Genomic DNA, 15,339 nt, shown 5'->3' with positions numbered 1-15,339 from the left:
TCTGCAGGTCATGGTGAATGCTAAATCCTCTGTTCATTGTGCCAAGTAACATAACAATTGCTAACAAAAGTCAGTTAGCAGCCTGTGTGATATTAACTGCCTCCAGAACCCTGATGGGATTTTGCAGGCTCAAGTCTCTGAGTTCTAATCCATCTGTTGTGGATGTCTTAATAGTGATGTCATCAACACTGATTTTTGTCTTGTAGCCAGTATATTTTGTAAAGAAATACATGATTTCTCATTATCTGCATGTCATTGACAGTGTAAAGGAAAAATGCACCTATGTTTGTACACTTTCAAACCTGAAATGTCAATAGAAAGCCATGTATGGTAGAGGAGAAAGAATGTGTAAATGAATGCTCTGAATCAGCCTCTCAATGGCCAGAACCAGATGTACTGCTGGCTCCCAGAAGACCATGCTTTGCAAATCAGGAACCAGCACACAATATCCTTCCCCCTCTCTGCTGTAAACCATGGTTTTATGTTACATTTGCGCGGATTTAAACCATGGTTCTCTCATAAGCCAGATAACTACAACTATGGTTACAACTTGGTTTGCATTAGCCAAAGTTTGCACATGTAATGTGAAACTATGATTAATGCTGGGAAGGGAAAAGAGAGGGAAAATTACTCTGGAGAGGGATGGTAAAAAGAAGAAGGGCGAGGAGGTGGGCTTTGAACATGGCAAACCAGGAACTGGTGTTATATCTTCAATGGATCAAATATATGGTCTAAATGAACTTGTCTCCAAATGGCAAGATTCCTATGGTCTAACACTACTTTGTGAATGATTTTATTTGGCTCATTCAGAGATAGAGAGAGAATTGCCTCCTGTCTTTATACCTGTCTCTAAAGCATCAACATGTTGATTGCTCTTGTGGCACTACTGGGCACAATGTTAGTTAGTGGTATCCTTAGAAACGTTAATATTTACTGGGAAATAATCCCCATGCAAAAATCCTCATGTACTGAGTAAGAAGAATACTTACTTGTTTTTGTACTCCATTCAGCTGTTGGACCTTGATAATAAGGGATGCTGTCCTTCCCTTGTACTGAATAGTTCTGATAAAAGTTCCTGCATTATCTACACTAAATGGTTCAGACCACCGCCAGTTCCCCCAACCTTCAATACAGATATGTACCAGCTGAAAAGGATAAAAAAACAAATAAAAACAGTGAGCACATAATTGATGACCCATAATAATCAACTAGCCTTATAGAAGAAACTAAGTTTTACTGCTGAAAAAGTTCTCATTATGAGATGTGAAAATGCCTAAAACTATTTATTGGAAAAATAAACAAACTGCATGACCCATGGAACCTAGGGTACTAGAATGCTACAGGTCTTGGTAATCATGTTTTTTAATAAAGTAAATAAACTTCCAGTCTTGAAAGGTGAATTCCTAAGCACACCCTTCTATTTTAATAAAGGCTAACGTACATGAATGAGAGTAAAGGAGGTCTAGCATATAGTTATTTATGCTGACTCCCCCACCTCCACTGCCCAAAGAAGGTCACAAATTTTACGTCCTAGGAATACAAAAAAGAAAAAGAGAAACGCCAAACAAGCATCAAGGTCTAGAGAAAGGAGACAACGAGGCCCCCGCACACATCAAGGCCAATGAATCCAGGCTAATGGACTAAACACTCTGAAATTATGCTTTTTCCAGTGAAGTTTGACATTGACCTTTAAGAAGGAGCCACAATAACAAGCTGCTAAGATGTTACAACTCAGTAGCCTGCTGGCAGTTTTTAGTCCCCTCAGCACAAAACTGCATGTAAAACAAACATGTCCGGTACAGTGGGTGGCTTTTGAATTACAAGACTTAGGCCTTGACTACGAACACAAATATACAAGATAATAAGTACTCTGAAGGGAAAAATGTAGCCTGTGACATAAAAGCCCCTAATGACTTTGATATTTAAATCTTAGTCACAGCATTAAGAAAAACAACTGCCATGGCTTACAGCCTCAGTGTGTGTGCGTGCATGTGCGCGTGCAGAGTGTGTGTGGGGGAATGCCACATGCGCCCAAATAAAAGGAACAAGGAAGCTACCAATTCTGGAGAGAGAAAGGCAACTGAAAAAAACAAAATGGAGGTATGGTATACAAACATTGACATCAGTTAATAAAGATGTTCAACTCCAAAATGAAACGCACGGGACTAATTGATAATAATTAGCCTGAGCACAGAATTTCCTCTCTGGGGCAACCCCCCACCTTGTTTAAACAGCTACTTCATTAAATGAGTATCACCAAGGAATATGCTGTCAGTTTTCATCTAGCAGTCATTAGATTACAAAACGTTGACTTAATAATTTTCTAGCTTTGCACCACAAAGGTTTATGCACGTTCAACATTAAGACTAACCGAGAAAGATTATGAAAAGGTTAGGAAAACAGTAGTCTTGGAGTGGGAATCGCCACTCTTCCCCCAATTATATGAAATTGCCTTCAGTTCCTTCTGTAAGTGTACATTTTAGACAGAGATGATGCATAATGGCTAGCAGTCGGCTCTGCACTTGGGAGAGGATCCACCTTCAGGTTCACTATGCTATGCTCCCACGGCTGCTTCATATATGAGTTGTTCTATGTTGTCCGAGGGTTGTTTAACCCTCAAATTACCCACAATGCCTGAGTTTTTGGCTGGCTGGTGTTTTTAAAACGTTTTGTTGATATTGGTGCTGCTTATTCTCCTAGGGTGTTTTTTTTATTTGTTTTTTAAGTTTTATGTTTTGAATGAAAGTTATTAACTATCTTGGAGGCTCTATTATGGAGGCAGAGCAGAAATATTTGAACAACAAAGGAAACACAAATCCCAAGTCACACAAGAGAGGAAATTCCTAACCTATAACTTCCCAGAATAAGTTCTAAAGCTGCAGTTAGATTTCGGCTGTTCACCTCAACTCGTCCTACTCAATCCATTTAAGACTTGGCCACTTACTCTAGTACTCCGAATGTTATTTACTATGTGTTTGATACCTTACACAGCATGGACGTTACACAATCCCTGATTAGGGGACTGACTCTACAATAGCATGAGAAGAAAGGAATGGGTTAGGTCAGCTATCGACCATTAACTGTAGTAAGGATGAGGGAAAGGCAGGTAGGGTGAGTCTAGGGGCTTATTTACACCAAGCAGGATATTCCACTCTGAAAGCAGTATGACAGTGGTATATAAAAGGCAGAAGCCACACCAAGCAGGATATAGTGGTATGAAAGCAGTATGAAAGTGGTATATGGTATGTGTCAATGGGTCCCAACAGTTGTCAGTGCATTTCAATGCCATTATAAAGCAGTAGTGTGGCTCCTGACTATTATACACCACTTTCATACTGCTTTCATAGTGCAATATCCTGCTTGGTGTAGCTGAGCCCAAGATGGCTCAGAAAAAGCTTTGTTAAAGAATTAGGCTTTGAAATGGATTTATCAGTAGATACGCAAGTAGTTTGATGAACAGAGGGGAGAGGACAGCTCTAGGCACAGGAAGACACATATCAGAAGGTACAAATAAAATTTATTGTGTTGTATTATTATTATTATTATATAACCCAAGGCAGCATACATGATCTTCCTCCTCTCCATTTTATCGTCACAACAACCCTGTGAGGTAAGTTAGGCTGAAAATCAATGCCTGGGTCAAAGTGTGCACTCTGTGGCCAAGTGGGGACTAGAACCTAGGTCTTCCCAGTCCTGGTCCAACACTCTTAAGTACTACACCACACTGGCTCTCAAGAATGAGAGGAACAAATAAAGGAGCCTAACAGTATTATTTCTTACATTTTTCTCTGCTGATGTGAATCTCAATCTCAATAGACCAGATAAAAGAGGGAGCTGAGTGGCTAATGGCCTGGATAGGACGAGTGGCTACAGATGTTATGGGAAACAAGATGAGAGGACATGTGAGTGATCTTTAAGCTTTCAATGGGCCTGTTCAGAAGACACCTTAAACGCTGCTGGTTAAGGCTTTGGGTTAAGCAGCAGGGTTTAAGGTGTTTTGTGCGATGTGTTTTGCTAAACCCTGCTCACTCACTAACCACAGTCCAACCATCTGCAGCAGGGTTAGTGGCTCTAACGGTGGCCTACAGTGTTGTGTGCGACGGCATGGCTTGTGGTTAGTGCTAACCCCAGAGAATCAGAGTTGCACTAATCACAGAGCCTGAAGTGTCGTCTGAACCGGCCCAATATAATGCCTGAAGGCTAAATTTAGTCCCCGTTACCTACCATAAGCCTATCTGTGACTGAAAAAAGGAACATTCTTGCCTTCTAACCCGTCTCCGGCCTTAGCTAGACCTAAGGTTTATCCCGGGATCGTCCCGGGGTCATTCCTGTTCATGAAAATGACACACAGAATATCCCGGGAGCAGGCAGGGATGACCCTGGGACAACTCTGGGATAAACCTTAGGTCTAGCTAAGGCCAGCATTTCCCTTCCCTTCCTGTCATTTTGTAACGACCTCAGGGCAGGGACCTACCCTCTTGTCTTGCAAAGCACAACGCACATCGAGGGCACTATGCAAAAAAATGAAAGGAAGCACAAATTGTGGGTACTACAAGCTGGTATAATTCAAATTGTGTTAACTTTCACTTTGGAATATTTTCCCAGAAGTATGAAAAGAATTTGAGCACATCATGCCAGTAACATCTGAAAGTTTTCTCAGAAAATTCATGTCAGAAAATAAATATTACTGATGGGATTACCAGTTGCTATATTAGTGCAGCTTCAAAACCGATGATTACTACTCTTGCTTTGCAGTCATCTACCCTGGTGCAAATATTTAGGATCATTTGCCAGACAAATGAACCAGGAACATTTTAGACTTCGTACACTATGCTTTGGCCTTGGTTACAGAGTCCAATATAGTTTGTTCCCATTCAGTATTTAATTAATTGCCTGTGTGATTTCTATTTTAAGCCCCTAAATTTCATTTTAAACAAACTTATTTATGATCTGCTCTTGGCTATCATTATGCCATTAACTTAAGGCAATCTTGAAAAGTGGGAAAGTTTTGTGAGCTCTACAGAGGCAGGCAGAGAGAGGGGTTTGTGATGCTGCAACAAAGGAGGCTGGTTACTGGCACTGGATCAGGCATCCATGCCATGAGGTGCTGTTAAATTTAAAGTTCTGCTTGCAGAGTGATAACACAGAGCATGAAAAGGAAAAAGAAATCTAGGATCTGTGGACTGGAGATAATGGGCAGGAGAAGTTGAAAGCCAGCAGTGATTTGAGTATATTTACAACGAGGAGTAAGATGTGCTAGATAAGAGTCACAGATAGTCTAAACTGGTCTAAAAGGGGCAGGGAAAAGGTCAGCGGTTCATGAGAGCATCTCTTTCCAAAAAGTCATACGCAATGGATCTTCTGCAGAGGTAATTTAATAAAAAAAGTAACTGGTGCTATTAAGACACATTACCCAGTCCATACACTGCACACTGTATTTGCCCCTTTGTGAGAAGTGGCAGTGAGAAGAGAGGAAGGGGCTGTAACTCTGTGGTAGAGCACATACTTTGCATGCAGAGAGCTCCAGGTTCAATTCCTGGCAGCTTAAAGAACCTTCAGCACCAGGGGGACAAAGACCCTAGCCAGAGACATTGAGGAGCTACTGCCCAGTCAGATGAGACAGTCCTGGGCTAAAGAATTCAGTGGTTTGACTCTCTGTGAGGCAGCTTCATATGTTAATAGGTTGATTCCTTTTTTCACATTAAGTTTATTCTATGAGATTTTGGACATACTACTGTGTCACAAAAAGGAAGTATCCATGGCTGTTAAAAAGCTGCTGAAAAGACCCAACCTCCCCTCTGAACTTAAGACATTTTACCTAAGTTTCCATGTGCTCCAAACATCCTGATGCTCTGGAGAGCAAAGTGGCTTCTGCTGCAGCTTGAAATGGGCCCAGGAATGGATCTAATCACAGGCTGTTGTGTCTTCTCTCAAGCACTAACTGATATTGCCACTTACATGCCCACAAAACTGACCTTCAAAAGACTTCTTAGTTTTCTAAGGATTCATGCCAGGCTTTCATGAGGCCAGCAAGCCATTGTCATAATTCGATGTCATTAGACATTGCACCAGTTTCCCAAGTGCAAAGTTGAGCAGAACCATATTCTCAGAGATGCCTTGAATCCAAGCAAGTTCAAGAACTTATGAAGAAGCAAATGGCACAAATCCAGGGAAAAAAGTGTGTCAGATCTATCACCTCCAAATGAAGTGAAATCTTAATGAAACGTAATAAGGCATTTTGAAATTCAACATTTATTGGAGTATGAAGGGGAAGGGATAATTTTGAGACTTTTTTTTTTTTGCTTTAAAAGAAGTCCCTCTTAGTCACTGAGATTTCCTAAGGGTTTCCAAAATATGAGAGACTAAAATGCAACTTCTGTTTATTGCTGTTGTAAAATAACTATTTAATAAAAGGTTTACTTTTAAATCCAATGATTCAATTCTTTATACAAATTTACATCTGAAGCAAATGTGTTTTGAGGTTTAGCTTCATACCACCACAGCAAAACCAAAGGAATTTTAAGACTCCTTTCATTTATTTTTATTATGTATTTTAAATGGGCAATTACAACACCTCTCCTCAACTTTAATCAGCGAAAGAAAAATTAAGACTTTAAATGATATGAATGTTAATGAAACCCAATCCTTTGAACACTATTTATTTTCATTTAACTGAACTGCCTTGCCATACTAAAAAAAACATTTTTGCAAAGGTTAAATAAAGTATTTTATGGCAACCGCTGCTGCTTAGTGCCTGTGTAACAAGAAACATGAGCTGGCCAAAGTTCTGCAAGTAGGTTTTCTTTCCCAGTAAGGGAATGTGGTATCTGAGACCTTGTCCTAACTCATTTTATCCCCAAGTGAGAGTCAAGCAAGTCAAGTATGAACTAATGCCGAGAGAAAAGTCCCTGACTCCGAAAGTATGGATTATTTCATATTTCACATTTATCTTACAATCTGCTCTCAGAGTTCTTAAAATTCACTAACTTGGCAAGATGAGAATTATCATGAGGAATGAAACAGCTTCAAAACTATGAAGTCATCTAGCATTCCATTAATCTGACACTCGCGTGGCTTGTCCATGCTTGGGCACTATTTTGACCTTTGCTTAATGAGTTCCTCAAGAACCACTCCAGCACTGAAGCAAGTTGGAACGTGACACAATATAACGCGCACAACAGGCTGAAGTCCTAATGAAGTTGTGTTAATTCAGAATGCTTATAAATACACCCCACTTCAAACATTAAGACATGGTGTTAAAAATAGAACTTTGCTTATCCAAGATGACAAGGTAGAAAGCTGTTCAGGGTTCTTTCCAACAAATACAACATCATGATTGCTTGTTTAAAATTAACCACACAGTCTAGGTGTAAGATTTTGCAACATTTTGTGAAGGAATAGGGCTTATGTGTGAAAAAAACACCCTATGTTCCTTGTATTTTAAGCTACCCAAATGGTTCATTTCCATCTCTAAACTCTGGTGTCTTGGGAGAGGCAATAAAATGTCAGTAGAACAATAATAATACAGAGAGTCTTGGGGGTCATTCAACAGAGTTACTCATTTAGTTCAGTACTGCCAGAAAGTGTCCCAAAAATCTAAAGTTTCAGAGAGCCAAGCCTTGCTGTCCTGCCAGTGATAGAGGCTGCTCCATTGCTGACCTGCCTTTTTAGTCTCTCCCTCTTTCTGTTTCATCTACAGGCCCATTCTTTCTGACTGCTGGCACATGATTCATGCTTGGGAACTAAGCTGAGCGTAATTCTCTAGGGCCATATAACAAGTCCAGAGCAGTCTAAAAGAACCTAGTCCAAATGCAGTATGTTCCAGAGTCAATCCCCAGCCTCTCCAGATAGGGCTGTAAAAAATCCTGCCTGAAAACCCGGAGAGCCTTTGCTGCAGTCAGTGATGCCAATACTGTGCTTGATGGACCAATGGTCTGACTCAGTATAAGAAGCCTCCTATGTTCCTAGGTTTTAGCGAGATTATTCTGAAAAGACAGCAGTGGCAGCGGCAGTGTAATGTGAGACTGAAGGATTGGTAACCATGCTGTTCTTCACAGCTGCTACCCCAGACCTTGCAGCCTTCCCACAACCACAATCCCCTTGAGTAATTCTTTTTCTGCCTGTGTTGAACAGCATGTTGCAGTGATCCCATCTACATATTTCTTGCTGTTTATGCACAGGTGAGAAGGAGAAGCAGGAAAACAAAAGCAAATGCTGGACATGTTTGAACCTCATGATACTGAATATACAAAAGAAGCTGCTATCAAAGAATTAATCATAAAACCCATGTGTGGGTTGTACGGTTTGATGTTCCTACATGAGGCGCGCGCGCACACACACACACACACACACACACACACGCACACTGTGAAGCCATATGAAGCTTTAATCTCATCTAAATGCAGATGAAAAACTTGCATGGAGAATCACCACATGCTGGTATCTATGCATTAAATAGGAATTGTGAAGGGCTTATAATATGAGGACACTGTCAGTATTCTTAACGATGGGAAGAGCTGATGCTTGGAATGACATTGTTCCCCAAGACACCATTTTGCGGTTTGTCCTTCAGCTTTAGTGTTGCCATTTCCTGACACATGGTTTAATTTCAACAGAAGCTTTGCGCCCTCAGTGTTAGGATTAACATCCCAAAAACTGAAAAAGGATTTCCCCCCGTAAACCTGACAAGTTATTGCTGTACTTTGGTTTCGAAGCCTGAAGTTCTTCTTTTCTCTCCCTTTTTTTTTAAATTGGAAAGGGTGCGGGTGTACAGTTCCAAACTTGAATAAGATCTAAACACTTCTGGGTTTCCTCAGCCTTTTTGTTTATCTCTTGTGTCTCTTGCAGCTAAAGTGTGCGACTCCAGCTGGAATCTGGAAAGCTAAAGATAGCTGAATGCATGAATAAAAAACCAGAATCAATTATTAAAACACCACCCAGTTTAACAATCGCTGCACTCGTAAGGCTTTTTCTGACATACCTGCGGGGACTTGTGGGAGCGCCAGCTGTACTGGTGACTGTGGAGGCTAGCCAGCAAAACATTTTCGTCAGTATCCACCTGGCCAAACCGCAGTGTCTCCTGTGTGTCATTACAGATTACAAAATGGCTGAAGACCAACTCTTCTGCCTCGGGGCACTGGTTCTGAAAGGAAAAGAATATGAAAGCCAAACAAGCGTCAGATTAATTGCAAGATGTTTGGCAGCTGTCTGCCCAGTGGCAAATGTTTCTACACCAAAAAAACTCCCCTGTCACAGCTTTTCCTACAAAGCTTTCTTTCCATATCATAAATGGCAAAGCAATTTATGGGTCCCCAAAATGGTTTTTCCCCCATTTATGCTCCTTGAACTGTAAACCACAAACAACCCAAAAGACAATGAAATCTCAACATTTAGAAGATTATTTGCGCCGAATTGGCATGTGGTGGAAACTAAGTATCCTTCATAGTACAGACAAGTGTACAGGAGAACAGCTTGAACAGATTTCACATATGCATACAAAATCTACCCATGCTCCATAGTGGCATTAAAATCACTCCAATAACAACTGGACTGATATTTCAAATTTTACTATGATGGTTTAGAAAAGTAAAATGTAGTTTTGAGAACTTTTTTTTTTTTTTAACCAACAATGATATAAAAATTTGACTTTAATTAGACCTGGTCTCTGGCACCTCTTTCTTAGAAATTAGGCACTATTTACAAGCAGAAATGTCAAATCTCAAAATGCCAACCTTGTATTTCATTTTGTTTTAAACTGTATTCAGTTCTATGAACTAGGCTTAACCCTGCTGTTCACATACAGCTTCTAGAACGCTCTGTTGCACTGATGTAAGCAAATGTAACATACCCGGGTGTGCTCTTTGCCAGGGAGTGTGCAAACAATATGTAAAAGTACTCAGCAAGTTTTATGTAGCTAAAGGATGGTTTGATGGTGCTGTCAACTCCCAAGAGGTAAACATGGCATCTTGAACATAGCAAAACAGTGATCATTATGGAACTCATTTAAAGGGCAGGTCAATAATTTCTTCTATTCCATGGCAACCACCCCTGGATCCACACACATCTGGATACTCTTTTGGAAAAAAAACTTCCCATTATTATCTTAAAAGTTAAAATCCTCTGGCAGCAACCACCACAATATTACCCTCAAACAGTTGTATGAACAACAGCTGTGGATAAACGGGGAACATGAGCAGGAGGGTGCTGTTGTCCTCCTGCTTGTGGGTTTTCCACAGGCAGCTGCTTGGCCACTGTGTAAACATGCTGCTGGACTAAATACATCCTTGGTCTGATCCAGCAGGGCTCTTCTTACGTTTTTATATATTATAAATGAGTAATATCAGTGGAATAATTCAAGGACATCAATGTGCTTTTGGTAGGCAAACAAAAATCTAAAAGCAACAATTGCTTCCTCTAAGCTAAAGAGCAAATCTATAATGAACATCCTCCCTTCTATATAATCTATTTATTCTACTCTAAAATGGACTATAGTGCTGAAAATGCACCTAGGAATGGTTAAAATATGTCATGTACTTCTGATATTTAAAGTATTATGCAGCCCAGAGTACTTTAAAAATTCATTCTCAATTAGTAAGAATATCTCATTGTCCTCCCTCAGTGCGGTGATCATCCCTTCTCTTCATTCACTTGGGCTGTTTGCTGCACTAAATGGACTGACTGGAGCAAAGAGCATACTGGGCATTTTTTTATATCAGTAGTACTTTATGACTGATGGACTCACTTGGCAGTATGTTTAAATTACCAAAGTCTCAGGGTTCATTAATAGCTGTAGTACCTGTGTTACAATAATGATTTGTAGCCAGTAGAAGGGCAAGTGGCTATCTTGGCACGAGTCCTTCAAGTTGTTCCTAGCATTTATGTACGGTATGCCTATCCTGCCTCCCCATCCATTTGAGGCCAACTGCCAATTCACAGCTATCATTTACCCAATAATGTAATATACTACATTGTTTCACTTTTTTCCATTTGCATCAACAGGTGCAAATGGAAGCTCTTTTCTTCACACCTAGTGCCTATATTCCCATTCTCTTTAGTTATCTTTTCCCTTAACAGTTTTGCTTCTCTTGTCTCTCCTGTGACCATTTCCCCTCAGGTGACTGCTGGGCAGATTCATGATGGCCTTCAGTTTCAAAGCTGAATTTATTTCCCAGTTTCCCTTTCTTCCATAGCATCTTCTCCCAGCACCAACAGACAGGTTTTTCCTTTGTTGTTTACTGTTACTTCAAGGTTCTGTCAGCAAAATGCCAGAGAACTCATAGAAGCATATAAAAGCAAGGAAGATGGCCAGGCCTCTCTAGCTTGCCAACTCTTTCTTGGCCACCAGTTTTCCACAGAGTTCAGTTTGGTAGCTGCTGCTGTCAACACTTCATTTAGACAAACATAAAGGGCCAAATGTACAGTTCTTAGGTGTGTAAAGTATGTGATCTCTTATTAATTTCCAGAGTTATGCAAAATTGACCTTGGATATATCTACGTATTAACATCTGTGGGATGTCTGAACATCCCCAAGCACAACCGGGTTTCTATGGTGATTGCATACCCAAATGTATATACTCCATTTTCCATTATGTGTAAAAAAAATATTGTACTACATTCCTGTGTTTTCTCAACATTTCCCCTTGGCTTCATTATTTTCCTTTCTAGAGGCAGAATAAAGCATCAGAGGAAAGGGCATGAGTCATGTGAACACATAATTTGCACCCTTCCCACACAGGCTTCTGGATCTCTAGGCTTTTTCTTTCTTCCCAATTCATTTGTAGATACACATCCATCCAGACACACACACAACCCAATTCACTAGCACATGCTAGTGCAGGGTGCTCGAGGTAGCTGGGGCAGAGCTGGAATTAAAGGGATTTTCCTTTGGGACTCCCAGAGTTATGGGCTCTATGATTCAATATAATGAAGACTGTTTAATTTGGCACTGTTCTCATAAACATACTCTATACAGAAAAAGTCAGTAGAGCAACCAAAGATCCACATTTTATAAGCAGTGGAGATTACTACAGAGCATCTGTATATACTGTACTGTAGTATCTGGGGAAAGCAAGGCTGACATTCCTGGTGCCACTTCAGAGCACAGAGTTTGTTTTGGCATTCTCTAATGGTGGATCTATGACTTTATATTGTCAAGCTGCCATACCCACATGCTCAGAGAACTACCCACAAACATGGATTTCCTTGTTACAGATTTATAAAATGCTCTTCTTTAAAGGATGGATTTAAAATCTAAGGAACTTAGTATGTTACAATCAAACATAGATAAGAATATATAAAGCATTTCTCCCTAAGGAAGTTATCTACTGGGGTTTCTTGTTAAATCTGTAGCCAGAAAGACTGGAAGCTTAGTATCACAAGATGTTTAAAACTTATCTTAGTGGGATATATTAATCTGACATTTTATTGTCAGTTCACTGAAGAAAACAATACCAATGCTATTTCTATATTAAATGTGTAGGAAACATTTCAATGGCAACATGGGCCAAACTGAAAAATGACGCATATTTGTACGGTTATAGGCTTAGGCCTATAGATGGAAAATGTATGCAGAGAATGCAAAACATTATAATTTTTCTAATAACTGCACATATTCTTAATATACGATTGAATATCTTAGACTCCACTGAAGTTAAAACTGTGAAGCTAAATTCAATAACAAAAGCTGCAACCCTACAAATACATATATGGAGGTAAATCCCGTTGAACACACTGGAACCTAGTTCTAGGAAAATATAAATATACATAGAATTGTGCTACAAACTAGGGTGATTGGTTGTGTGCAAGCCAAAAATGTTTCCTCTGATCCTACCAGCTTTTATAGTAAGAAGTCACTGACAATTTTATACATAAGGAAAATAAAAATGCTTTTAAGTAGTGTGTAAAAAGAAGAGAGATTCCACACGTTAATATTATTCATCTTTTCTATGTTGTATTCATATTATGTAATTGATAAATATACATATGTAATGCTATGCCTCAGTGCATGGTGCTATGTATCTGTGAAGTCCTTACTGCTGGATGATGCCAAATGTCTATGGAGCCTGATCAGTTCTGAGGGGGGGGGGGGTGTCAGCTTGTAAAGCACAATACACCTCTAATTCAGGGCCACCATCTGGAAAAAAGTGTTCCAGAGAATACAGCAGTTGGCCAGCCCTAATCTAAAGTATGGAAACAGGATAGTCTCCCAAAACATTAAGCATCTGTTTCTGAAGAGGTTGTAACAGATTGGATCATTACAGTACAAATCAAGGGTCCAGTCTTCAATGTAGTGTCCTCAATTTCTAGTTACTTTCTACTTAACATTTCGAGGTTAAGATCTATTTTATCCATGTGGTTAAGAAATATTTTTAATAAAATATGTCAATAAATGGGAGGTGATTAGATCTCACTTTAAAAACTATGCGTGATAATTTTTATACATAATGGTTGTAATTCAATGTGGCATGAGTGGACTTCCACTCACACAACTGGACTTCGCCTTCCTCTATTCTCTAAGGCTCTAAAGCGGTTCCAGGGGATCCCCAAACTGTAGAGAGGTTCACCTAGCACTTACGTTGTTGTCTTTTCGGCACCAGATGAAGACTTTTTAAAATTTCTTTCAGGTTTTTTTAGTAATTCAATCTGTTTCAGAGCTTCATACCACTGCTGGCTTTTACTTTGGTTTTTATTTTAGTTTTATTCTGTTGTAATATTCTTCAATGTTTTTATATCATGTTATATTATGTTACTATATTTTGTGGTTTAAAGTCTTGCTTTGTGAACTGAAGCTCAGAGAGCTTTGGCTAGTGGCGATACAGAAATGTAACAAACAAATGAATAATTTGGGGGCATGTGGAGGGGCTGCAGTGGGGAGAGGGAATCTGTTCTACCTAGGTACAGTTGGATACAACCCAATATCCTAACCAAATCTGAGCAGCCAAAACAGAACTCCCTCTCCCTCACTAGAATTCTTAAATTTTATTGCTTATATTAATTGAGGAGAAGAGACTTAGAAGTATTCCATCAGATGGAAAACTAGAAGAAATGGGGCAAAGTAATGTGATATTTCCTTAACATGCATTTTTATGCATTTGAACAAGAGAAACAGTAAAATGTCAAGGAGGGTTGTGGTGTTCACAGTCCACAATGCATTTACTGAAATTCTTAGCCACAAGGACAAACATTCCATCCTCCTATGAGTTAAAAAGTAGGCAAAGCTGATAGCATCAATTGGCGTTGTGAATGATCATGAACTACCTTAACACAGTTTAGATTCATTGGATTTGATGTTATGAATTGTGCGTATCAGAACACTGGATTGCCATTTAAGCAACAAAAGGGAAAATGATAGAGAGTACAATCCCTATAGTTAGCCTCAGTAAGGAGTGTGTGTGTTGGACATTATTTACTGTGTACAACTAAACTAAACTAAACTACACTTAACCAAATGTGAGCTTTAAACTGGAGTCATGTCAAGAAATTGGCTACACAAGGAGAAAACAGGAGCCTGAAATTAAAGTTTATGGATTAAGACCCTTGAATGAAAACTTTGAAAATCAAAAGACTCAACAGCAGATCAACAACCCAAGCTGTCTATGGGCAGATCAGCTTCAGAAAAAGAGCCCCACTAGCCTCTTCACTAGACGTCTAAACCTCTAATCTCCCTTAGGGAGATCTGGAGAGTTTCAGATATTTTGTGAAAATTGAAAGGGAGAAAAACAAGCCCAATATACACCTGAACTACAGACCTTCACTTAGCATACAGCTCTTTCATTTATCTCCTTCTAGTTACAGAACTTTTCTTGCCTGAGTAGTCTAGTGAATAGCATGTTGGACTGGAACAAAGAGCCCCCTGTTCCAAGTCCACATTCAGCTGTGAAATCCAATTGCTATCTTCCAGCCTACCTATATTCCAGGTAAAACTTCATGTATCCATACCTTGGGTTCCTTGGAAGAAGGCTTAAATATACATGTAATAAAAAGCATTTTGTACAATGATTAAAATGATAGCCCTTTTCATTGTCATTGCCAAGGATGTAGAAATAGAAACATTTCTGATATATGAAGAAGCAGAATCTGCAAGAATAATAATCTTTCCTTTCAAAAGGGAAGTACCACAGTACTGGCTTTCATTGACTAATAAGGGCATATACAAAGGTGAGTGTAAAGTGCCTCTCTCCACTGAACTTACTGGGTCACCTATCACTTCCTCCATTCATCTGTGTGTGTAGCATAACACACCAAGATGGAATTGATACAAGTAGTATATTTTACCTTGCTATGCAGCCTCCTGAACAAGTTACACAAATCCAACCTATAAAGATGTTTTTTTTATTATTA

The 15,339-nt window shown here is 39.5% G+C and overlaps 1 protein-coding gene across 1 annotated transcript in view; it reads right to left on the bottom strand.

Moving 5' to 3' along the window:
• The window catches only part of VPS13B (vacuolar protein sorting 13 homolog B), a 434,090-nt gene that overhangs the window by 43,019 nt on the left and 375,732 nt on the right, over window positions 1-15,339 (bottom strand). The window contains exons 43-44 of the mRNA XM_063130990.1: window positions 8,981-9,142; window positions 990-1,145 (exon numbers count right to left, since the gene is read on the bottom strand). Of these exons, the coding sequence (XP_062987060.1) occupies window positions 990-1,145; window positions 8,981-9,142 (318 nt within the window). The remainder of the gene's footprint in view (window positions 1-989; window positions 1,146-8,980; window positions 9,143-15,339) is intronic.

This window comes from Elgaria multicarinata, chromosome 7, assembly GCF_023053635.1.
Source record: "Elgaria multicarinata webbii isolate HBS135686 ecotype San Diego chromosome 7, rElgMul1.1.pri, whole genome shotgun sequence".
NCBI classification, from domain to species: domain Eukaryota; kingdom Metazoa; phylum Chordata; class Lepidosauria; order Squamata; family Anguidae; genus Elgaria; species Elgaria multicarinata.
This window is presented reverse-complemented; position numbering and strand designations above follow the sequence as displayed.